This window comes from Syngnathus acus, chromosome 22 (assembly GCF_901709675.1).
Source record: "Syngnathus acus chromosome 22, fSynAcu1.2, whole genome shotgun sequence".
Lineage (NCBI taxonomy): Eukaryota > Metazoa > Chordata > Actinopteri > Syngnathiformes > Syngnathidae > Syngnathus > Syngnathus acus.
In genome coordinates, this window is record NC_051106.1 from 6,470,736 (window position 1) to 6,496,819 (window position 26,084).

The 26,084-nt window shown below is 43.4% G+C and overlaps 2 protein-coding genes across 11 annotated transcripts in view; one reads left to right on the forward strand and one right to left on the reverse strand.

Moving 5' to 3' along the window:
• wdr25 (WD repeat domain 25) overlaps nt 1–26,084 on the reverse strand; it is a 51,168-nt gene that overhangs the window by 16,999 nt on the left and 8,085 nt on the right. For 4 of the 8 annotated variants that reach the window (XR_005096227.1, XR_005096226.1, XR_005096225.1 and 1 more), the window contains 4 exons: nt 25,330–25,583; nt 19,149–19,363; nt 18,908–19,046; nt 11,843–11,932 (listed from right to left, as the gene is read on the reverse strand). Coding sequence is in view for 1 of the 8 variants with exons in the window: in XM_037241045.1 (XP_037096940.1) it covers nt 25,362–25,583 (222 nt within the window). In the remaining 7 variants the exon portion in view is untranslated. Of the gene's footprint in view, nt 1–11,842; nt 11,933–18,907; nt 19,047–19,148; nt 19,367–24,401; nt 25,584–26,084 lie in introns of those variants that run through there. The other 4 variants (XR_005096229.1, XR_005096228.1, XM_037241047.1 and 1 more) reach the window with 4 other exon arrangements.
• Nucleotides 1,533–24,919, forward strand: LOC119116020 (brain-enriched guanylate kinase-associated protein). Of its 3 annotated transcripts, none has more exons than XM_037241041.1 (7): nt 1,533–1,966; nt 3,576–3,607; nt 11,004–11,165; nt 12,621–12,687; nt 18,485–18,592; nt 20,589–20,672; nt 21,702–24,919. In XM_037241041.1, exons 1-7 carry the CDS (start codon nt 1,541–1,543, stop codon nt 23,205–23,207), a joined length of 2,385 nt encoding a protein of 794 aa, XP_037096936.1. In that variant the 5' UTR covers nt 1,533–1,540; the 3' UTR covers nt 23,208–24,919. The 3 variants fall into 3 exon arrangements, with proteins under 3 accessions (XP_037096936.1, XP_037096938.1, XP_037096937.1); XM_037241042.1 differs by lacking the exons at nt 1,533–1,966; nt 3,576–3,607 and adding exons at nt 3,701–3,873; nt 10,116–10,351; XM_037241043.1 differs by lacking the exons at nt 1,533–1,966; nt 3,576–3,607 and adding an exon at nt 3,699–3,873.

A 26,084-nucleotide genomic window follows, 5' to 3' on the forward strand; every position in this document is an offset into this window, starting at 1 on the left:
TTTTCAAAACTGCTACCAAACTGCGCTTCAGCTATCGATTGATAAGCTTGGCCTGGTGCTCCCAAACCCAAAAGTCACATGGTAGCGCCGCTCAATATCACTGACCTGAATTTCCAGTGCCAGCCATATCGATACACATTTCATATTGGATAACGCCCGCGGCGGTAGCCCGTGGGATGCTAGCCGTTGATCGTAAAGGAGAAAAACGATTGACAGCAAATGAAAGTAGGTTTGTTGACGTGAAATTACCAATCAGACTCAAACCACTTTGTGTTCTCATTGGGTAATCCGCAGAACAAGTGAAAGTGTGTCACGCTGCAAGAGCCTGGCATTGGACAATCGGGACAGGCAGTTGAGAGCGAACCAAAAGCTGCCGGAACGCTGCGCGACCGAGCCTGACATGGTTCACTTGTGCGTGTCCATATCAGACGATGGTGTCAGACTTGAGTCGATAAAAAAATTGTCACCCAAGCCGGCAAGAAGAAGGGCAAAAAAGAAGAACATGGCTACTTTGGAAAGACGACCGAGATCCAGAATGGCGTCGAGTCGACATGATCGTGGCTCTTGTTCTTCCACCGCGTCTTGCCCAGTTTTTTCGGGCCCGTATAGCGACCACGAAGAGGACCCTCCGCTGCGTCGTCAGTCATCTCCACTAATTAGAGCTTCTTTCTCAAGTCTCCACAATGCTACCAAACCAAAAGACCACAAAAGACACATGTGTGGTTCTGTCACCTCCCTGCAAGGATCACTACCAAGCCTCCAAGGATCCCTTCCAAACTTCTCCGTACCAAGACTGAAGGGATCTCTCTCGCGGTTGCGGAGGCGATCGCTCAGCAGCCTCGACAATTCCAGCCCGGGCCCAAGTGAGCGGAGTACCAGCCCGAGTCTACAAAGCGGTATCGGGAGCTCCAGTGACGATGATGGAAGTTGGGACACCAACAGTTGGAGCTCAGGAGCTACCTGCCTGCTTCGGTCATCTTCGAAGCACGGTAGCACAGAGCAATCGGATGGCAACACAGAGCAGGTGTCCGCTAGTGCCGTGGTGGAGCCTGAAATCATTTACCAAAATCTAATCTTTACACATCCCGTCCCGAAAATGGAAGTTAACGTTGATTTGGAGAAGACCAACACAGTGCAGATGATAGACGCAGGGGCCCAAGGCGCCAACTCTGCTTGTCCAAACAAGGAGGCCTTGACAGTCTCAACACCTCAAGAAGAAAAGAAGAAAGAGGACAAGCTCAAGTTCTCGCAGTTCCTCAACGAGGTGACAGGCAGGGTGCTGAAATCCAACAGCAGCTCTTCGCAACAATCCACCTTGCGACACCGCTACCCATCGCCTCCGACGGCACCGTCATCTCAAACCCCGGCGGTCTCGTTTCATTCGCCTCCAACGAACCCGAGCGCGCCTACGAGCCCGTGGTGCAGCCCAACCAGCTCCAACCTCCAGACCATTAACGAAAACGACTCAAAGGACATCACAAGCTCCATTCACCAGTGGAGCAAGACATTACCCAGCTGCAAGGTCTTAGAACCGGCGGACATGTTGCGGAAAATAAAAACGGAAAATCCCTCATACCGAGAGCCCGGCATGGAGCTTTGTACCAAGTTACAGTCGCAGGCCTCCACCGGGAGGCTTTATCTGGAGACGGACATTGACAGAGTGAGGCAACTTGATGAACTCATGGCTAATGGTACTCTGATCAAAGAGAGAAATGAGACGCACCTGAAAAAGGCGCCGGAGAGAGCCAGCGAGAGAGACGACAGAAGTCTTTGGGAGAGAAATGGAGCCTTGGCAGATGAGAAAACAAAAGAAACGGAAGGGAAGGAAAAGGATAAGAAAGTCAGTTACGAGCCAAGGTGGGCCTCGGGTGGAAGGAGTAACCCGTGTCCCATCTTCAAGTGGCCGGAGGGTTTTCCCAGAATGTCCTACAGGTCAATTTCGCTGCCCAGAGCAGTTAACATCACGGTGAGTAACCTTTGTCCGGTTTGGAAAGCAGTTGGGTATTGTCACAATCACATCATAAAGAATAGCTACGCAAAAGAAACGTGTAGCTTGCAATCTTAGCGGAGTGGTCAAATATTGCTTCTGGTCAAAACATTTTTTTGTTTTCACTGAATCTCCAGCCCAATCGATTGACATTCACATGGCGGGTTGTTTGTGAAAGGGGCCACGGTAAAGGTCTCATTTTAATTCCCATTTAAATGCATTAACATTTTTCTTTTGCTAGCCTCAGAGCTTTTCCACCAACGCAGAGATGAACGCAAGGACAAGTGGCATGCAATATTGAAAATATTTTCAACCTTCTGCTGCAAATTCACCTCAGGCGTGTTGTATTCACCGGCAAAGAAATAAGATTGATTTCACAGAAATGTCATGATTGTGTCATGGCTTCCATCGTTCCCTCTTTTTTTGCTTTTCTGCAACACTGAATGGGTTTTGTATTTTACAAAGTGACCCAAAGCACAAGCAAATAAAAGCATTTGGAATATTTTTGCAAAAATTAATGATGCGTTCCCTTCATGCTGATGGTCTCTCTCCATCCACCCGACACACACACACACACACACGCTGATGGTCTCTCTCCATCCACCCGACACACACAGACACACACACAGACACACACACTGACGGAAAGAACGGATTAGCGAGCGTCGCCTCATTCAGGAGCTGTATGACTCATCCGTTTTTTTTGTGACGTCCGTACGATACCTTGTGGCACCTCACTCGCGCTCGCCACCCCACCCAATATTGTCAACTCTAAATTTAAATACCGACGATAAGTACGAGATATGACGCACATAAAAATAAAGAGATCTTCCTGGCCTTCTTATGATGATGATCGTAAAAGCTGAGAAGGTTTGATGGCGGATGTGCTAGTAAACGCTGTGCATTTATTTTGGATCCTGGCAGCATATGTCGGCTTTGACACATTGATGAGATACGGTTCTGCACTAAAAGCTAAACAAACGATGCTATAAAGTTCAGTGGGTTCGCGTCCATTCATGCAAAAGCATAGAACTCATCAAATTTTGGATTGCTGTGGAGTACATAGGAACTTAGAAATATCTCCCAATATTTAATAAACCCAAAAGTTGGGTCTGTCCATTTTTTACCCAATTCTGGCTATTTTTGACTTAACTGATTTTCTTTAATTGTCTTGTCTTTGAGTCAACTGCTTTTCGAGTAGGTCTTCACCATTAAGTAAATGAAGCATAAATATTTAGAAAATTCCGGGTGGGTCGGGAACATATCCCCATGATGCATTTCCACTATGTATTATTAAAAGCCGTTTGATGCGAGTCGTCCTCCCACCCTCGGTTTCTTCTCCCATTCTGCAGCGTGCAGCATTTTTCTTTCCTTCCCTATGCTGCTCATCTGTCATTTAGCGCGGCGCCGCCGCCGGCGTCTTCACCGGTGACACGGTAAGGTGAGGGATAACGGATGTGTTTGTTTGACGGGACATGAGAGCTCGTTAAATGCCACGCGAGAGGAGCTCCCGCACATAAATCTGCCTGAAAAATAAATGTAATCACCCGCCCCTGCCCCTTCCCTCTTTTTCTTCTCTTCCCGCCAGGATTGTGATGGAGAGACACAACGTGACACGAGGTTAGACACTTTCACTCCGCCTCTCCTCCTGGTCGTGTCACCGAGCACCTCTAGCTCCTCTTCTTCTTCTCCTCGCCCCCACTTCTTCTACTCTCCATCATCAGCCCTCCCCTTCTTGACGTATACCTCCTCCCTCCACTTCCCATTCAGTCCTCACTTTCACTCCGTGTGCATGTCCAGTGAAGATTCAGTCACAATGAGAGGAAATGCATGTGATTCTGGAGGGACCCACATGCGGCCAAAATGAGGCGGAAGGCGTTTAGACGGTAAGACGGGAGACGGCTAATTCTTTTTTTTTTTCTCACTGGTGGGTGCAACGGTTGTGACCATGTGTTGCTTGGTTGTCTATTCACTTGTATTTGTGACCGATTGGAATTTTTTCACGGGGGTGATCATTAAGTATTCCTGAGCGCGCTGCCTGCAAGTGTGTGTGATAGCATCATCATGACATGTTCAAGTTAATTGCTTTAACCTCCAGCTGGTGAGAGAGAAAGATCCGTTGTGGAGATGTGAGGGTTCGACAAAAGCAAGCAAACTTCATACTTTGCTTGCATAATGTGCAGAAAACTTGGATCGCATATTAACTACAACAGAGGTCAACAATCATTATGTGACACGATACCATCAATGTTCTTAAAAAAAAAAAAAATAATTGCTGACTCTGGCCCCATCTTGCGCTTCTAATGCGATGGACCAGAAACCACCACGTCAGAGGAAAAACAACCAAAGGAATCTATTTCTTTGGCACGATCTACTGGCCCTCATTTACCAACGTGCAGATGCTGTTCATATTCCGCAAAAAAAAATTCAGACCAAGCCTACGCCTAAATAATGAAGCTTCTGAAAAAAACTACAAAAAATAATTTTAAAAATTATAATAACTTCATTTGAGAATTTGCTCATGAGTTGACTCATGTGATGACTTAATTTTGGACGTTCCATTGTTTAGATCGTTTTAATGATGTACTAATGTCTTTTCAACAAGGTGTATGAAATGAACATAATATCACCGCATGGAGGCTCATGAGTCGTTCTGTTTTTTGGATGTAAGACCTTTGAGGAGATGCCGGACTAATCTGTTGGCTGAACACTCGATTGTATTGAAGGCTGGCCAAGCAAACGTCTGGCAGCATCGGCGGCAACAACAACAACAACACGCTGCGAGGCTCTCCTCCCTCCCCGCTTGCCTCAAATGATTCTTGTCATGGATAATAAAGCAAAGCTTATCACCGGCGCTCGTTTTGTGGCTCCCTTGGAGGCCCAAACTGGATCGACGCCAAATATATTGAGATCATCTCATGTTGGCAAAACACGCCAAAGTCCAGGTTGGGTTGTGCAGTAAAAGTGACACAAACCACACGGGAGAAAAGTTACGTTAAGAAGTTTTCCAAGAGTTTTGACCATGTCCTCTGTCCCGCAGAGATTTTGTAAAATTGGACGCTCGGGGGGGGGTGACAGAGAAGGGATCTATCGGCTTGTGCCTTTCACGCAGAACCCAGCCAAGTGAGACATCGCCATCTGTGTTCATATTCACACAGTAACAAGGCTTCCCGCCAAACACATAATGCGCCACAACATGTGGGGTGACTTCTAAATTGCTTTTTAACAAAACAGCGTGGAAAAAGTGAGTCACCCTACGGACCTGCCGCATATAGTGGACTTTTTTGTGGTTTGTTTACAATTGGCAGCTTTGGTTCCGCGCGGGAGCTCTGAGTTTGTTAGATCGAGTGTAAACACAATCATCTGCTCTCGAGTTAAAAAAAAACGGTGTCAAGCAGGTCGCAAATGGACGCCGTTGGTGTTTGGAACATTTTGTACATGTTGCTGAAATTGCTGTCTGCGGTGTTTTTGCCGCTCTAAGAAGTTTTCAAAGACATGACCAGAATTTTGTACAGCTTGCTCTAACTGAAATGTGTTCCAAAACCAGCTAACGACTCACTCGTTGAATTTTATATTGATTCACATCTAACCAAGGATGGGATCACCAACCATATTCCAGATCAAATGACCAGAAACCGTAGATAGCGAAAAAAGCCCGTGGCGCCGAGGATCTGTAAAGTTCCATACTCAATGTGTTTCCACCCGTTTCACCGAGTTACCAAGCAACTAAACAAAGGGTCAGAAAAGCCGATTCAATTAAAATGGCGCCATCAAGAGACATCACAGCACAGTTGGCTCATCTGTCGCCTTGCTCTACGAGCAGATGCTGTGCGAGCCCGCGGCCGTTTACCTCCACTGTCCAATTACGTCCGAGACACACTGAAGATTAGAAAAGGTTCACAGCGAAACCATTCGATTGTAGCGGAGTCAAAACGCCGCCTTTGCGTTCTCATCTTCTGAAAGTGCTCCTTGTGGCGGCGCACCCTTATTGTACCCTTGGGGGGACGACAGCGATACGCCTGTCTGCCGAAACCCGCTCAAACGTGTCCGTCAAGACCCAGCGGGACGCACGCGGTTCACAATAGCGGAGAGTCTGCCGCAGCCCGGAGGGCCATTGCGTTGTGTTCCAACCGTCATGGACACAATTTGCCACCATTCCCCCTTGCGGCGGCGTCCTATGCTGTGACACACGGCCGACTTCCAGATTGTCAGTATGTGGTGTGATGATAACAAAGAAAGGAAGAAAGACACAGACGGCCTGAAGGAGAACACAGCGGGATGGCCGTCGTAACGACTGTAACACTTTCGATTGGATGGACCCGATAGATGCAACATAAGTTGTGACTGTCGCTTCGACTTGGCGAACAGAAATCAATCGGCTAGCAGAACCGCACGATTTTTATGTTTGGGTAAAAAGTTGCAGGTAGCCACTTATGACTGAAACCATAAAAATTAGCATTATTTTTGTTGTGTAATTTGTTTGACTAACAAACTCAATGAAATCTTGCATTAGCCATTTATCGGTGAACCCCAAATGATTAAAAAAAACGCACGGGAAGTTTCCCCCACAGCACCTCCCGATATGCTCGTATCAAATACTCCAAATTGAGCGAGCGTTCGCCGCCTTCCTCCTAAGCTCATTACGCGCCCTCTCGTTTTCCCATCCGCCCAAATCAAGAGTACGCCGCTCTTTTCCGACGTGCTGTTTAAGGGCTAGAGGATATATGCATGAGTGGGGGGGGGGGGGAGTTTTATGAGTCGGCAGGGGAGGCTCTTCATTATCGGTTAATTTAATCCCACGAGCTTTTTTTGTCGGTAAACTGCAGAGCGGTGACGCGGCCTAAAGTGAATTCAAAACATATTAGCTGCCGAGGCCCCGCTAAACACGGACGCAACTTCTAAGTTAAATCAAGTGTAGCGTGTCGGGCCTCCCAAAGAGATTCTTTGATAATGAGCATCATGCATGTTTCAAAAGTAGCCTGTTGAAGGTTATGCTTCGGTTGACATGCAGATTGAAATGAAAGCCGTCGGCTTTGGGCTGTGAATTCTGTCCATCGTTTCTCAAGCGGCTAAATCTTGCGAGCCGAGCCTTATTGTGGCCACGATGATTGCGGTGAAGTCACCGGGGACTTTTGTGTTGCTGCAGTGTTGCATCAGAGCAAATATACAAGTTTGGACTGGGAAGTAGAGAAGGCAAAGGTCCATTTTGGTGTACAAACAACTCGCTTGCAAGATGACGGGGTGTTTGGGGAATGCAAAAGTAATCTCTTGAAATTGCACGATCCAAATTAACGCAATTTAGCTTTGCTTATAGAAATTCGCTAAATCTCTTGGACTTTTAAAGGACCTCTGGAAAATTGCTGTAATGAACCAAAATGGCTGACTTCTTGAGACTTTTCAAGCAAGCCTTTTTGAGACTTTTTTTGTGGGTCCACTCTTGATCATCGTGCCCACAAAAAAATGTGGCTGCTAAATCAAACTGGCGTCAGAGTCAGAATTTCCAAAGTCGACTTATTAGAGTTTTTTTTGATATGCTGAGTCAACAAGCTTTTCGTGCCACAGTCAATGTGATTGGTAGCAATCACGCAAAATCTCACGGACATGTTTGCGTTTACTACTTCTTATAACTTTGATTTTTCAATAATATTTGTATTCATTTGGAAGGGAATAGACTATTTAAGAAAGCAGTTACTTGCGTTATAAGCACGGTCGCAAAACTCGCATCTCAAGGCACCACATGATACTTTTTCTACATTTTGTGCTGTTAGATTTTTCGACTAAAATAAAGACGCGAAAACATTTTGGGTTGCAGGAAGCGCCAAATGCTACAATTTCAGGATTTACGGCTCGCAGTGGACACGGCACCACTGGCCACGCCATCTATTGACATAATGGCCGATTTTGGACTTGGCAGCCCCATTAATGTTTAAATGGTTATTTGGTCACGGCGGAGGAGAGCATCTTGCGCTTCTCCCACGGCTCATTAGAAGTAAATCAACCTGCGGCCGGTGCAAAGGCTCAGCGTTGTACATCAAAGATAGATGCCGGTGGCCTTTATTGGCTTCAAAATTGCATTCTGCTTTATTCTTTTTCAGTTAGTCCGCCAGCAGGCGATGATGGGAAGTAACTAAATTAAAAACAAAATCTCTCAAACACACGTGGGAAAATGGGTTATGGGCCAATTAATCTAAGTTTGAACTTTTTGGTCGTCAATCCAAAAAGTACGTTTGCCGCCAACACAACACAGCCGGACGTTTAATCGGAGACGTCATCATTAGCTAATTTAGTCAACGCTCATTTGCATATAATTCACAAGAAATACATGTTTCTTTACTCTTGAGTACAGTCGTGTTGTCTCTTGCCACCTCTGGTGGCAGGTTCTCAATTACTGTTTACTCGCCGCGGAAGTCACGACAAGCTCAGAAGCAGATTACACGAGTACAGCGCACAAGAAAAACAAGCAGCTCGCGCCATGTGCCGATTGTCCCGCTTGGAAGTGTTTGCATGCATACTTGTCGTTTTAATGCGCTCAATAATTGAGGACAGAAGCGCGAGACTGATTTACATACTGCGCCGAAGCATCCTATCAGGACTTTGGAGAGGATTTAAGACTTGTTTCTCGGCGTGTTTACCTCGCCGAACTGCACCTGAGGTAGCAAGCTGTCGTTTATCCCCCTGGGAGATGATACGCACCGCGGGGAGTTGTGTGCGCGCGCGTGTTTAGTGTGCGCGAGCATGCCTCTTGTGCAATTCAGCAACTATTTGTGTCGTGGTGCCGCCGCTGCCTCAAAGATAAGAAAAACCATATAGCGAGCGCGCTAGCAGCGCTTCCAGAAACCGTCATTGTTTCCCCAGCCGGTGTCGGAGGAAGATTAAAAGTAATAATTCGCCCAGCCATTAAGGAAAAGCGACAGGCCGGAAAAATGTGCAACTTTGGTTTGGCGTCGAAGCGCAACGCTGACACGCTGCGGGAGGAGATAAAAGTAGTGCTGCAGGCTGACGCCGGTTTGCATTTATGCTTTTATGCTTACTTTGCGGCTCAAGAGAAGATGTTGGAGACTTGCTGAAATCTCTAGCGGACCGTTTTTATTGGGAAGTTTTGGGAAAGCAGATAATTTTACACCGCATATAATTTGGGATTACCACACCTACGATTATTTAAAAAATTGCATCAAATGAATGAACCTGACTTTACTTAGTCCTTCCGCCATGTTGACCCATGTTAAAAGGGATGGCAAACAAGTGAGCTGTGGTCTCTCCCACAACGGCGCCAACGCCCCTTTCTACCTGCGCCCATCTAAAAATATTTTTGGGAATTTTTTTTAAAATATATTTTTGGATGAAAAAAATCTAAAAATATCTATCTTTACTTTAGTCACTTGAGTCCCTTGGCCAACAATATTTCACAGTGACATTTTAGCTGAGGTATTTGGAACTGATTTCTCGGCTATGATCTATATGTCACACTCGGAACAGAAAGGACCATATCCAATCATTCGCAGCGGTGTAGAGCGACACGTACAATGGCAAAGGTTTACCTGAAGGCCATTTCCTTTTTTTTTTTTTTTTTTTTTTTTTTTTTTAAGATTGGGTGATCGAGCTTGCACAAGGCAGGATAACAAATGCACGCACACGCATTCATCATCGCACTGATGTATTGAGGAATGACCTCTGCGCTCAGCTAGTCGATAGCTCAATATGTCTGCAGGCTGCGTGCCTCTTTACATGAAACTGTAGCTTGAAGAAAAGGAAAAAAAAAAAAGTATTTTCTCTCTTGTAATTCATTTGCGGGGTTTAGTTTAGCTTCTGTTCAATTGCTTGTCAACAAGTTTTGACATATAATGGATGGAATATGAGTTAAGCATCAACTGAAAAGTATTTGGCGCTATTCAGATTCTACAGTATACATTGGAGATATTTTATATGAGGTATTTGAATGTTTTGTCTTCTAGCATGAATATTATCAATGAAGTATTAAACTTCCCGCCGCCGTGCTCAGTTGTAAGATTGCGGCTTTTTCCGAATGCACACAAACCTTTGCTCAACAAAACAAAATGTTCCGTCAAGTGTGCGTTGCCTCAAAAGCTGTTTTTATTTGTTCCCCCCCTCCCCTCTGCTCTCTCGCCAGGGTCTACCGCAGATAGCCAACTCCAGTCTGCCTCCCCGGGCAAAACTTAAAGAGATTTGCTTTATGGTTAGAGTTCAATCTCGGCAGCAGCAGCATCAGCAACAACAGCAGCAGCGGCGGCGGCAACTTATGTCACGCACGTGAGCCGAGGCAGACGCAAAAGCTATGAAAAAGATATACATTGGCAAAACAGCCCTCAAAAGCCAGAGAAATGGTTGCAAACATCAAAAGAGAAGGTAAGGCGAGTCAAGCATGTTCCTCATTAAAGCGAAGGAGGATCCATTTCATTCACTGGGACTGATGGGAATGAATTCATCGTGATGGGGGGGGGGGGTTCTCCGCCATTAAAAAGCCATTTAAAGCTAATGTGGCATCTTTTCATAGCCGTTTGTCAGCCTCGCCTCCCGTCGTGGATCAACCGCCAAAGCGCGGAAACGTCAACGGCCGCTCCTGCTGACTTAATTAAAGCAAATTAAACAGACGCCACTCGCAGATGGTGGAGTGCTTTACGGTACTGCGCTCGTGTCACAACCCATGTGGTAGGTTGAAAATCTCAATTTTGGGGCAAATATTTTGTCACCCATTAATTAGGAGATTGCATAAAGTAGAGAAAGACCGATTCCAGAAGAAATTCAACAGGAGAGTTGTTGCACAGGAAATCGGCATTGCACCTCTGGGAGCTTGTTTCTCAGCACTGCTCGCTTCCTGTGAATGCCTCCCGATTAGTATTCCTCATCCATCCATCTCCTGCATGCTACCTCTCTGGCTGCTCTCGCCTCCAGACTGAATTACAGTGCATCCACAAGCAAACACACATGCTGACTCCACCGCCTCTTCTCAATGAACAACTACCTGACTTCTCCCCAGCTAACGCTTTGCCCCCCTCAGCTCTTTCCACGACCACAAAGAGGACCTCCGAAAGCGCCTGTCATACACCACGCACAAGCTAGAGATGGTGGAAAGCGAGTTCGACTCCACCCGTCAGTACCTGGAGACGGAACTGCGGCGGGCCCAGGAGGAGCTGGAGAAGTTTACAGAGAAGCTACGCAGGTGCGTGCAAGGACTGAAGGCCTACTGTAGTTTGCGTTTTTTCTAGAAAGCTTAGGTCTTGGCTTTAGTTTTTGGCTAAACTGGCCTTGATTTAATAATCGACACAAATAATGAACAACTGTGCAAAGTATTGGAGAAAAGAGTCCAAAGCAAATATAAGAGCAATCAAAATAATTAATGTTTGGTTTTTAAAATGATGATGCCTTGAGAACAGGCTACTAGCTTAATGCTAATGGGAAAATGTCATTCACATGCTAACAATTTTTTTTCTACATTTCCCTGTCCCCTATAAAGAACATTTAATGGATGTTTATCAGCATTCTTTCAAGATATTCTTGTGCATTAAGGTGCTTCATTTGAGAGTACTTGGTACATTTCATTTAATTGAAGTCTTAAGTAGAGGAAGTCATGATAAGAGCTCCCCCCTCGGCTGTATGTTAAATTTAGCTACACGATGGTATCATCGGGGGAGTTGGAAATAATATTATACGATTTAATCTTCCGGCAACAAGGAGCACTAAGAGCCTAACAGTCGCAAGCCTCTTAATACTCGCCGCAAATGAGAACACAGTGTGGTAATGGCCACTCTCGCCGCACTTGTTTGATCTCCATCAATTCAACCATGACACCTCGTCACCGCCTGCTCGCCCACCGCTACTTTGTGTTCATTTACTCACCTCTTTTACTCTCTCAAAGCTCTCTCTGGTCGTTATTCCATCATCTTTGTCGACGGCTGATTCATGGATTCATAAACAACATCATGCTACCTAAAGAGAGAAAAAAAAAAAGATAAGGTCAAAATCACAAGGACAAATTGGGGCCTTCTTCTTCTAAGACTGTGCTTACTAGAGATTAAGCATCGAGTAAATGATCAGCACATAATACTAATTGGCTGATTTCTGCCCTTGTTTCACATATTAAAGCATTAAAACATAAAAACGATAATGATATTCAAACATTCGCTTCCCCCCCAAAAAAATGAGCAAAGAAATGGGCTGTTTCAGCCTCTGTGGTAAAATTAAATGTGACAGCAAACCAGAAGTTATTTCAGTCATTATAGATTTTAATTAATACCAGAAAAATCCGCAGCGGCCGTGCAATGGAGCAGAGACATAAAAAGAGTCAAACGTAGGCCCATTTTTTTGAAGAGAATAATAAAAGAAAACAGAGCTCTGCACAATCTTACTGATGTGTGATCATTAAATATTTACACATATTCCTCCTCGGTTCGTACTCGAGCAAACCATCAATTCACTTTTTACATCTCAATATGAGTCAATAATGCAACATACGCCACAAATCTCATCCATTCAGGAGCCGCAATTGAAGTTCTGCCTTTGTAAAATCAAACGTAGGTGCAGATGGTTGAGTCGTGTACAGCAACTGTTAGCATCGCGTCATATGTTGTGCGTTGCATTCATAGACGGTGCAATTGTTTTGTTTTGTTTGTTTTAGAATCCAGAGCAGCTATGCGGCTCTGCAGAGGATCAATCAGGATTTGGAGGACAAGATGCACAGGACGGTAAGACACTGACGTTGTTTATACTCGTATTCTTGAAGTCTTTCTCATGCATACACCAAGTCTCATAAATCTGTTTGAAAACTATTACGGCTAACTGTTGCTACGCTCAGTCAGCCAATCACATTAGGAGTTTGAAGAAGCTTAAGAAGCTATCAGTGAAAATAATGAGACAGGGCCCCGACAAGCTAGGTTCGTCCGTCGAGTATCTCGATTCAAGTGGATCGGAATCTCATCGTGAGTTTGATCCATGGGGGTCCCGCCACACACAGCGTAATGGAAAATGTGACTGTGGGAAATGATTAGCCGGTCGCAGGTACTATATTGAGCCCTGACAAGCTAAGCGGGCTAACGCGGGTCATTGGATTTGTCCTCACTTTCATGTCTGAATTCGATAAAGTCCATCGTGTTAAAAGCTCGTTTGTTCAAAGAAGCAACATGGATCAAATGGATTTTCCAGGTTGTCGGAGCAACACATCTTTGAAGAGTACTTCATTTGAGTCAGAAAAATGTGTTGGAGGGCAAAAAATGAAATTATGTATTTCTGCCAATCTGAAAAATTTTGTAATCGATGATGCACGTTGTTGTTTTTTTATATTTTTTTTTCAGCCTGGGTTATTACTGGAAGTTAGGAGAGTTCCACAGCTTTGGCCCCATCTTGTGGTATCTTACAGTATTACATAAAAATCAGCAAAAACATGACGAGTGAATTTGTGAATGAATAAAACCACAAATGCGTGGGCGATTTCTTTACGACCAAGGCAGCAATATTAATTCCAAAATCAGAAGAGCATTGCAAATAGAACGTGTGCAGACTCCATGGCGGCATGAGCTATTCTCAAGCAATCCTTCTTGTCGAGGCAAGAATAATAACCTGCTCCCATCAGGGCTTATTCATCTACTCCGTTGCACACACATACATGATTACATTCCAGTCAGGTGAATACTGTCATCTTTTCACAGCACCTGTCTGAAACAGCATTCATTTTTTTTCCCCCTTGGCTTTGCGGCATCACCATTTGGTTTGATGTCACGCCACGCAAAAGCATCACGAGAGGCGGGGTGTGTTTCTTTGCAAAAGATGTCCTCCACAAAAGGCAAGATGAAATCAGAGGTACAATTAAGAGAGGAGCGAGAGAGCGGACAAGGTCGACCGAGAAGTCCTCACGGCGCTTGAGATAACACTGCAAGGATTCAGATTGAGATAAAGCTGAATTATGAGAGTAAATTACCCGTAAAATGTTTGCCCGGCTGAAATATAATATAAACAATGCAGAGCCCGGACTTCCAGCTCAACATGTACATTAAGAGACTCTATGAATCGATGAATGCGCCAGCGACTGACATTTTAGGTGTTGAATTTTTAACAACATACAGTAAAAGTATTTAAACACATAAAATATATAAAATATGTGAGCGACTGGGTGTGAGCTGTGGCCAACAGCAGTTCCTATGAGAGCGTTTTCATTGTGTTTGTGTTTTCAGTTGTATCTAAAGTTGAGTGTGATGACAAATGATCACGCCTAAATTAAACAACGCCAACGTTATGGCTGAGAAGTAACCATTGCATTATTTAAAAGCCTTTCTTCAAACACAAGAATGTGAATTATGTATATAATGCAATTATAAAACTGGACCGCCAATTTAGGCCACCCCCCTCTCCTCAAAAAAGCACAGCACCACATGGGTTGTGAAAAGGCGCTGTCCATGGTGCTGCGAATAATTGTTTGCTCCCTGTAATCCTCCTAAGAGTCTTTGGCAGGGTCGTCTAACTAACTGGCGCTCACTCGGCCACTGGCAGGAAATCAAAGTCTCACTCTTCCTAATAAGATTATTGTTCACCTCATTGGGGAGTCGCCCAACATTGTCCCGCAATGGAGCGTATTCAAATAACGTGCAGCCGCTGCAAAACACAACACACAATCTGGCATGGAGATGCCAAAAAAACAAAATGGAGGGGGGGTTTGATTTGTTGCGCACGTTCCGTGCTGAAGACAAATGGAAACCTTTAGCTGTTGCCATGCACTTTATCATTGCGGAGTAGTGAAAGACTATTTTTAACCAAGTGAAAGCAAGCCGATGTTAATATTCGATGGATATTTTGGCGCCGGCTGGCTGTGCAATTGGTTCAGTGGGGATTTCTAATCCAAATGTTTTTAGACAGTATTTGAATTCATTTGAATAGCATTTAGAGGGTACACACAGTTCAACTAACTTTGGGATTTAAGGTATTACAAACTGCCAAAATGAACAGAACAGGATGATCCTTTTTGGTTTTTAATTTTTGAATGATAGTCAGGTTTCCTCATAGGAAATAATGGTAATTGTTCTTGTGTCAGCCCTCCACCACAATAAAATCTTTATTCACTGCGGAAGCCAATTTTCTTTTTCAACTAACTTTTTAATTGCCGAACAGGTGGCTAAACCACTGTACATCTTTTTTTTATTAAAAAAGGAGAGGAGTGGGTGGAGAGCTTGTTTGTTACTTTTCTCATTTTATAATTTGAGGCCAAAGGAAGTGGCTGAAGTAAATTGCTTGTGCCTGGCTGAGAGGTCGATTTTTTTTGGAAACACAATGACCCACGAGGAAGGCTTTTGGGGCTTAAAAGTGAGAAACCTTGGCAGGAGCTGACATGGGCATTTTTTTTTCTTTTCTCAAGATCTTCATCAGCTTTATGGACAGCTGCTTGGCACACTTGCTTGATGCAGTTAATCTATCACGTTTAGCATGTCTTTCACAAAACTGCGTCGCACGCTGCACTTTCTCGGGCGATCGCATCACCCGATGTAAAGCGCCGAGACACATTTCTTAATCAACGACATCAAAGCTTCCAAAGCGGAACGCTCGGAGATCGACAAACACAGTTCACAGCAGGGTTTGTTTAAATGAAGCTGACATCTGCATTTATATTATCAAGAATCCTGGAAGCCATGAATGCTCAAAACACAAACAGTGAGAATCAGAAGTAAATAATGTAGAAAAATCCTTTCATGAATCACAACAGTGTGATGCTGCCGCTTTCCCTGCGTAATTAGGAGTCGGAAAAAATGCCCACTGTTTGATGGCAATGACGGCAGATGTACAGACAACAGGCCTCGACACTGTTGCGCAACACGAGAAACACCATGTCAATACCACTTTAAGAGAATTACATGTGTATTGACATAAACACTTAGCGTTGTCTTGGTTAGCTTAATGCTAACACAAGATGCGAATCTCTCACTACTCAAATTAAGACCTTGTTCTCATTCCCAATTAGTGGTTCTCAAACATTCAATACAAAGTACCCCAAAAAAATAATAATTCCACCCAGTACCACAAAGAAATACAATAAATCATATTTTTTAGACCACTTAAAAAAAAATTCCCCACAGCACAGTGGTTGAGAATCTCAGAATTCTAAAGACCGCAATACAAAAGTAAACTTTTTGTTTTTGTTTCCCAAGCTCACAATATGCACAGAGAGGTGGTATTTGATCTGAAAATCCTTTTTAATGAGGAAAAGAACATCACAGCTTTTTTTTTTTTGTTTTTGTGTATTTTGCACTCCTCCGTGAAGTCTCCGACAATTGCATCTCATGAGATTTGGACTTCATTTGTGGTCCGGTGAAAAGCCGGAATCTAAGGTGGAAGAAGTGAAAGCACTGGAGGTGACAGACTTTTTAAATCCACTTCACTTTTGAACACTTCTTCCACGAGGCCAAAACAAGCTGCGTGTTGTGTTTTGTTTGTGTGTGTGTGTGCGTATGTGTGTGTGTGTGTGTGCGCAAGAGGCTTGTGGGGATGTGCGCTGGCAGGTTGGGTAGTTATCTTTGTGCCGAGAGAACATTTGCATATTTGGGCTGTCAGCAGTGAGTCTCTGAAGCCCCTGTGTGTTTGGGAAACAAAGCACCCCCCAGGCCAATCTCCCCCAAATATGAATAAAGTATTTGCATATCAAGTTTTTTTTGGGGGGGGGGAGATTTAGCTCCCGAATGATTGGTGACAAAGTGATGCTGTGACAGGAGGCAAGCAGCTGTGACTCTTCTGCGGGCTTTGTGACAACTAATTAATACAAATACACATCTTTTCGACAAAGTGCAACAGGGGATGGTGTTGATTATTTTAGTTTTTTTGAAGTATGTTGCTCTTGTAGAGTGTATGCAGTATCTTTGAATGAATTACTGCGACAAGGCCAGGCAGTATTCATTACTGTATTATAGTGTAAAAATAAAATATTCATTATAAAAAACACATTTTACCACCATCCTGTGGCATCTAGAGGCAATTATACATTTTTAGTAGGCATCACTTTTGCTATTTTCTGCTGAAAATGACCCAATCTCACTTAATTGGTGAGAAAGTTATTAATTATTGACGACAAATAATGTACTGTATCTTCATTGATCTATGATAGACAGAAAGATTTAAATACGCTTCCACTAGAGTTTTATATTGAACTAAACAATTGTGAGCAAATTGAGAAGAGAACATTATATTAGGAAATTTACTTTCTGCGACATTTTGAGATTTCTCGAGGGTAAACTATCTCAAGTAAGAGGGACACTATATATGAAATATTATAACAGCAAATGGGAAATACTGATTAGTGATTTGTATCGTATAATTGCAAATTCAAAGTTATTGCGAAACTACAACGCATTATTACACACCAGCCATTATGCCATCATCACACTGTTGTACATAATGAGCTAAGGCACGACACGCGTCTCCATTCGGGGGGGACACACGGCGACTGCAATAATACTCCATCAAATGAGAAGGCGGCACAACAACACATTTGAGCTGAAACATGGTCAACCAACACAAGTGAATTCTCCCGTAATGAGCTCGGGAGAGTGTCTGCTTGTTTGGAGCTGATGAACGACACGGTGACGGGATTGCTTTTGAATATCAATGGCGCTCTATTGCTTCAACTGACATTAATTGCCACGAACTAGATTGACTGTGCAGTCCTGTACTTGTGAGAGAGAGACAAACAAGTAGTTGGGGGTAATCTCACTTGTTAATATTCCATTCAGTGGTTGCTGGTTTCCATTCTTTCAAATTTTTTTTGTCTTTTCTTTTCAAATACGTATTTAATTTTTTTATCAACATGAATGTTTAAAAATGATTTATAATGATTCATTTATGCGAACCAAAGATTTTATGACTTTTTTTTTTTAACAACTCATTTACTGGCAACCCTTCAAGTCTTTGGCAGTGAAGGGGTTATCAATTATAATATAGATAACAATTCTAACGCATTGATTATTATATCGCAGATTTTAGAATGGATTTTTTAATTTTCATTTAAATGTTCTCTATTTGGTATGCTTATTGGGCGAAAGAACATGTCTTATTTAAAAAAATAATAATAATAATAATCCATTGGGATTTCAAACCAAGGCCTTCCTAAACAAAAGTTGGAAAATAAATCGATAGAAAACTTTGGAGTCAACGAGGACCATGCGGTGAATATGAATAAGCGCCGCAACAAAAAACGCTCGGCTACTCGGAACAAGCAAACAGCATCATTAGGCTCCTCTGTCTTCATTCCATCAGGACAAAAATGGAAGCGTCTCATTTGTATCCTTTTCCGTCCTCTTTCTGCATCCGTGTAATAGATACATGAGTGTAATCTTCTTTTAATTAAGACCTGCTGCTGGCAGATGCTTCACATAGGACGCTCATAGGATGTCCTCATTTCTCTTCTGGGCCTTCTCTCATCTTGCATCTTCAATGCAAAGACATCCTGCTTCGTCTTAATCATAAAACTCCTTTTTAACACGTTATCTATTTATTTATTTATTTCCTCAGTCTCAGCACCACGAAGAGGAGAAGAGAGCCCTCAGCCGTGAGATTATCGTCCTCAACAACCATCTCATGGAGGCCAAACTCACCATCAATAAACTCAAGGAGGACAACGTGAGTATCCTCGCCTGCATTTAATGTAACAATAAGTGCCTTGTCTGCATACAAATGTATTTCCAAAAGAGAATACTTTAAAACTGGCTTGAAGAGTAGATTACAATGAACGCACATTTCTGGACTAGCTGACTCAGGTAAAGTTTAGATAATGGATACTGGAGAAAACTTGGCCAAAAAATAATAATAATAATAATAAACGATACACTGAATATGTAAAAATCTGTCATTTTTGCAAAACAAAGCTTTTAATTTAGCTTGAAGTTTATATTTGACTTAAGACACATCAATGAAACAGTAACTTGGGATACTCACACAAGTGCTTTAACTTCCATTCCTGGTCCACAATCCAGCCTTGTTAGTGCCAACATGGACGTTGGCTCAAAGCGGCGACTCATCATAAAAGTCAAGTCTCATATTGCCACAAGATCTTGGATATTTCTGTTCTAAGAAGCTACAACAGATGGAGGAATTGTTTTAGGGTGAATATTCTCTTAACAATGGGCATCCTGGAGATGAACTCCAGGGGACGCACGTGGCAATGTGTCTGACTTACTTTTGAAATGAAGATCTCTGCGAGGACTGGAGGCCAGGTTAGATATTCTCTTTTTGCTCTCTGGCAGTCGTAAGGCCTTTTGAGTGGCAGAAGAGGATTTGGACAATCCTTCTCCATTTCCTGCAGGGCTGATTGGAGTCAAGGTTCATTTTTTTGAACCCTCTGCGTTTGGTGTGAGACAGCCGTCGCTGCTAATGAGCTGGTCTTGCCGCTATCTGCTGTCACACATTACACCCAAAGGGGGAAAACAGGATAGTACAATCAATCATCGTATCATTTTTTTTAAGGCCATCTTTAATAATATAATATGGAATGGTGTTTTTTTTTTCTTGATAATAAAAAATAAAATGTAATCATTTAATTGTCAAATGTGACCGTATTGTACCGAGCAGCTACGAAAGATTCTGGCATCACGAATTTGTCGCTACGCAACGGCAATGTTGCATTTCCATCGCATCCATTTGTGGTTTTTCTGGCCGTCAGTACATTACTGCTGGCAAAAAGCACAACAACAAATCTATGCTTACTTGTCTCATGAGATATTCCAAAGGCTTGTGGTGCCATTATGGATAACGGTGGCTCAAGATGAATTTTTTTTTTCTTTTCCTTTTGAGAAAATTGTACAGCCTCAGGGATATTCAATAGTGTGAGCTAACTATGAAGCGACTGAAACTAAGACACCGCCAACAAACTATTTGAAACGTCTCCACAATCCACAGGGGCGCCTTAACGTTCCCCCGGCAATAGCAAAAGATGGAATACTAAAATGATTGGAAAGAAAGTCGCAGCAAACTAGCGGGGGAGTCAAAAGCTGTCAAAGCGAACGCTTTGATCCCCTTGGCAAAATAAATAAATAAAAAATCTCAGCGCTGCGGCACGCTCGGGATACAGTATGGAGTGGCAAGACCGTGACCTTTTCTAAGTGAACTGATTTTACCGTTTTTACAGAAAATACGAACCACCCACACAAATAAAACGCGACCGCTACATGGTGTACCAAACTTCAGTCAGCGGGGAGCGGCTCCAGCTCACCCTCATAAAGCCGAACGAAGACGGATGGACGGCCATTTCATTCGGTTATATTATGTACTAAACAACGACAGCTGTCCAATTTATGGCCGGAGAACAGAAAATATGATTAAGATGCTCTCCAGTCAGTTCCAATGTTCTGCTATATAAAATATGTATGTACAAATTCTATTACATTGCCCAGGAAGCCCTTTATGAGGTCTACTACTTACTATCACACCGCATCACTGCACCTATAATTAGCCCTTCTTCCCACCCAGGTCTCCCCCTAATTAGAAAATAATTAAATGGCGATTAGAAAGCGGTAATTTAAAGTGTTGGAGGTTAGCCCCTGTGGCAATATGAACTCCAAATCCCTTCTCGCTGTGTCTGGTAGCGCATGAACGATGGAGCTTTGTGTCTGATTTTCAGGACCTGTACAGGAAAGACTGCAACCTGGCGGCCCAGCTGCTGCAGTGCTCGAAATCTCATTACAGAGCTCACAAGATGTCTGAGGTGAGCTCTTGGACTCCATTTAATCGTTGTGTTGGAACCACCAAACGTCGCAATGAACGTCAATTTAATGACACAATCGTTTTAAAGGTGTTTGTGAGCCATTATCTATCCATCCATTTTCTATATCCAGATGAATGAAATATGTAAATGATTTCACAACACCATCAAAGGTGGCGTTATGGCTATGAACTCCAGAGTGGCTTAATTAAGATTTGCCTCAGATAACGACTAACGCTGAGCTAGCTCTCTTCAAGTGTCCTCACCTACTTTTCATCTGTATTCCTCCTGGAAACTGGCAGTAGCTAAAAATAGGCCACATTTATAAGATGCAGGTTATTTTATGCCGAGGCGAGCTTCTATTTCCAAACAAAGAATCTATCTTTTTCTCTCTCTCTCTCTCTCTCTGTCTATTTCCATCTAAAGGCCCAGAGCGCTGGTTTAATCTGAATCTAAGATGTTCCCTGTGGAACTGATATGTGTTTGATGGTAGAGTGAGGGAAAAGGGACACTGAGTAAAAGTGGAAAAGAGGGCTTTTTTTTTTTCCTGAGAAGCCGCTAGAAGATGAAAGAATAAGAAGATGAGTTGGTATGACTGGAACATCTAACTGACTAAATTTAATAGCCACACAGGTAATTGACAGTGAGACATAGCAAGACAGAGAAAAAGAAAAAAAAATATCTGCAATTATTAATGGGAATCTGGAGCCTTGTTTGGAAGAAGGAGGTAGAATTGTGTTGGGAAACAGTGGAACAAATAAATAAATGGATGTTGTGTTCAGCTGTTTCCTGACAAGTTCATTTCGGAGAGGGCAAAATAGCGCGAGTCCCCCGAGAAGGCCTGGACTGTGCGAGAATGAATTACTTTCTAAAACAGAACAAGAAAATGAAACTCCGAAAGGCTGACGTATCCTTAAGAGAACCATTTACGCTCACCTCTACAAATAATGACAAAATATTTCACTTTGTATTCTCCAAAGAGTGTTAGAATCATCTGCTTTAATCTTGTTTTTTTGTCTCTCCGTGTTTCAGCTGCCACTGGACTTCCAGGAACGCGTTAGTTCTCACATAAAGAAACATAATCAGGGTAGCGAAGCCACCATGACAATGTGCCATTCCAACTACTCTGACGCTGTGCCCACAACCATCATAGCCAAGTTACTGGAAAAACCAGAACCGGGAAACAGTTGCCCCGTTACTCGCTCCCCGAGTCCACACCCACAGGATGGAGACTCCCTGGCGGAACCGGGGAGTAACGATCACGTCAACCGCCGAGTTGCGTACAAGTCCTCCGACCTGTACTGCAGCGATACGGCCCTGTATTGTCCCGAACGTTGGCAGGAAACGGACCGCCGGCAGAGCATCGACCTCCACGGGACCACTATGCTCCAGCTCCATGCCCAAAACTCCACAGACAGCAACCCCGATGAGGAAGCCTACCACTCCGGTAGCTTCGCCCATCATGAGCCGCCGTCGTCCTTTCACCGCCATGAGGATTTCAGCGCCGGAAGCCTCCCTGCCTCTAGTTCCTACTCGAGTTTCAGCCTCGCCTCAGATGACAAAGGTGGCTTAGGTGTACGCACTGGTAGCAGCACTTTATCCACTTCCCACCAAGGTCTGTACATGGACTGGCGGGATGGCGGTAGCGGGGAGTACGAACGCAAAGGCATGTCTTCCTACGATAAAGACGGCTCCGATTTCCCCAAGTCCAACAGTATCCAGCACATTGCGACTTCGAGAAGTCCGCAGAAGGGCACCTCGCCGGCATACACGAGGACCGGCTCTTGCTTCAGCGAACCGTACCATTCCAGCACCCCTCGCCTGGCCTCGTCTCACAGTATGGGATCTACAACCGGGTTGGGTCAGGTACAAGGTACCACCCTGGAAAGCAAGGCCGATATCCACGTCCAAGAAGACGAGCTAAGCGGCCGCTGGAAGCAGTTGAGTGTGGAAGATATCAACACGTTCTCGTCTTCCTATCGGAACGTCACAGGACGAAGCTCGCCGTACAGTTTCTCAGAGTGCCACTACGCCATGGGCCCGTCGAGCAAGGCCAAGGGATCTCACTACAGCAGCTTCCAAGAGGGAGATGACGTCTTCCACAGCCACATGCTGGATCAGTGTTTCGCCTTGGGTTCCCCTTCCCCCAGTCGCAGCCCCAAACATCCACCGGCGGAGCTTCGTAAACAGAAAAAGAACTCCACCGCGTACAGGGCCAAGGACGGCAATCCAGAAAGCTCGTTGCTCTCAGGAAGTTCAAAGGAGAAGGAGCGTGTCAAGAAGGACTTTGTCAATCTGAGTGCGGCAAGCTCGGCCGAGTCCTTACACCAAAGTCCCTTGGAAGCCTCAAGTCTTCAGCATTACCCGAGCCCCAGGCCGAGTATTCGGCAACGCCCGAGCTCCAGCTCCGCACTGAGCGCTGTCGGCCCGGCGCTCCCTAAGAAAACCTCTTCGAGATACCAAAAATTTGGCAGCACTGGGCTGACGAGGAAGGACAGTCTGACCAAGGCTCAGCTCTACGGCACGCTGCTCAACTGAAGCACCGAGGAAGGAGCTTGTTTTATGCATGACGATGATGATTACTAGCCTTCTGTACTGTACTGTCTCAAAAGTTCTCCGCAGCATACTTGGTGTGACGAGGGTGTTCAGTGTTTCATGTATCCTAGCCAAGGCATGTTTCATTGAGTCTGCGACATCCTTTTCTATCGTATGTCATATTAAAGTGTAGCTTTTAGCTAGCGAAAAATTGTGTAGCAATTCAGTGACGATTCATTCTGTTGATCTTTGGAGTCACTGGAATGAAACCATTTTCAGCAAGACAGACCATGGACGTACTGTGCTTTGTGCTAAAACTTTGATACTGAATACTGTTAGGAAAACCAGCAAGAAACTTAACTCTTCTTCGAAAAAAGTATAAATAGTAAGTAAATGTAAAGCATGTGTAATGGGATACTATTATTCATAACCATTTTCCAATTTTATTGTATCAACAACAGTGAGCTTGTATAGCAAACCACAGAAAGTTAGTCAAATGAATTCGAAGTGACTGGACTCAAATCAAAACAATGCAATGGTTCCGATGCAAGCTGCAAGAGTTTGAACAAAACTCAGCTGGATTTTGTACTATTATTTTTTGGGAATTATAAAAGTGATGTTGTATTGCACAATCATTATCCACGTAGCAGGACACTGGCTAAGTTGCCTTAATTCCGTTTAGTGGGGCACAACTTTGCAGAATCTAACGAGTGTACATACTGTATATGGGACAAATAAAGGAATGTCTTATCTTGTAACAAAGGCGGTGTCTTGGGAAAGGGAGTGAGCCTCTTGTATGAATAGGAACAAGATTGGAATATCTTCCACATCACTTTCGGTTTGTTTTATATCATTTGGGAGTTTTTGGGGAAGAATTCAATGGATTCACATTCAAGTGGATTTACTGATGAGATGTGAAACGAGCGAAATTGTATAAAATAAGAAAAATAGGACTCAAGCGTTGATGCGACCGAGTGTGCCAATCAAGACTGTCCAATTAAGCATTATACGTTTTGGCATTTGCTTAATAATGAGATGACAAGACATTATTTTAATACGGTTTCTTCTTATGTGGAGTTTGGAAGTCATTATTTTAATTTGAGTGAATTCCATTAAAATGACATCCAGGATCATCACAGACACGGAAATGGGCTGCCACTATTTATTTAGACAGCCCTTCATGTTCTTTTTTTTTTCCCCTTTTGCAAGCTACTAAAGCAAAATTGGAGAAGGAATGATTTTAGTGAAATCGAGGAGATCATCAAAAAGAACTGAATTTGAATATTATGTTTCTACCTCTTATTTTTTTTGCAAACATTGGCTTCAACTGTTGTCAACAGAAATGGCACTTATTCACTATATTTTTTCAACATTTTTGACAAATTTCCAATCTTATGTTTATTCCGTGTGTATTGTAACTGAATTTTGGAAAATGAATATAACCACTGTACAAATTAAATTATGTTATTTTTGTTGAGGTGATGTACAGAAAGAGACTGATGGAAAATGCATCTTTACACAACAATTCAACTATTTTCTATTCAGTGGTTATGATATTTATGGAATGTGTTGATCGGCCCAAGCAAGAAATTCAAGTGGGTCTGTGCAGTCCTACCTCCTTAATGGTCCCGCTAAAAACAGAATGTGAACATGTCTGTCTGATGCATGATTATCTATTTTTGCTGTATTTATTTAATAAAGATGAGTGTTGGGAATCCAGCTGCTTTATTCATTTTATATGAACAAATCATGTATATGCAGTGGAAACAAAAGTCAAATAGCTAATTACCAACAATGTCGATTGATAATCCGATTCCATAATGTCAGGCGGGCCTATTGTGTATTTTAAGGACGCTTCGATTCAAAAATAAGGATCACAAGCTTTTGCACGTCATTGAGCTTTTGTTGACGGGTGAGCTTTTCGGACAAAGCGCTGACAGATGTGAGCGATTCATTTTACTTTGGTCACGCTCCGCTTGAGACGTTGCGGGAAATGTCACATCAGAGTTGCCGAGAACAAAGACGCATCAAGAGACCAAGAGAATTTTGCTTTTCAAGATAATGACTTGCCCATGTTGTGTTTGTGTGCCCCAGAAATCCAGTTTGGCTTATTGTCTTCACCTACCTAACATTAAAGTTCCATTTTTGACTTCATCCTCAGTGCCAGACCTTGATCTCGCCGGCCCAGTCGCAAGTGGCGGCGGTGGCTGGCAGGACGGGATGTTGGCACACGCACAGGCACGGCTGGCTGTGCGCTCGCAGGGAGCGAAGCGGCCGAGCGTTGTGAAAGTCGTAGAAGTGGGCTGAGCCGGTGGAGCTGCCGGACGCTAGAATTGTTCCGTCCTGAGAAAATTCACACTGCACCGCATATCCCTCGACCTGAGAGAGGCAAGACATACGTTATAGTTCCTCATTTTTCTTCCGTGTTGCGATGCATTTTATAATAGACATTGAACACTATTGTCTAGTGAGATTACATTGGAATTTAAATGCCGTGACATGCGAGTCCAACAACCATCCTCCACTTACCGTAAAAGTATAATCATGTTGCAATAATAACTTTAGCTTAATTGCAACAGTCTCTTGAATGATAAACTATGGGGGGGAGGAAAAAACAATCCAAATTAAAAGACACCATTATCATGCTGAGATCTCATCATCTTATCTAATGTATCCCCTGGTGCGATACAATTAAAATGTGTAATGTAAGAGAGTAATGGAATGAATTGCTTTGCATGTGAGGTCATCCATCATCCACGACTAATACACATGTAGAAATATCAAATAGCACTTCTTGTGCTAGTGTTGGAAAGCAAAGCACTATAGGCAGATTTTATTTTAATTTAATTGCACGTCTGCACATCCAACAACATGACTTTT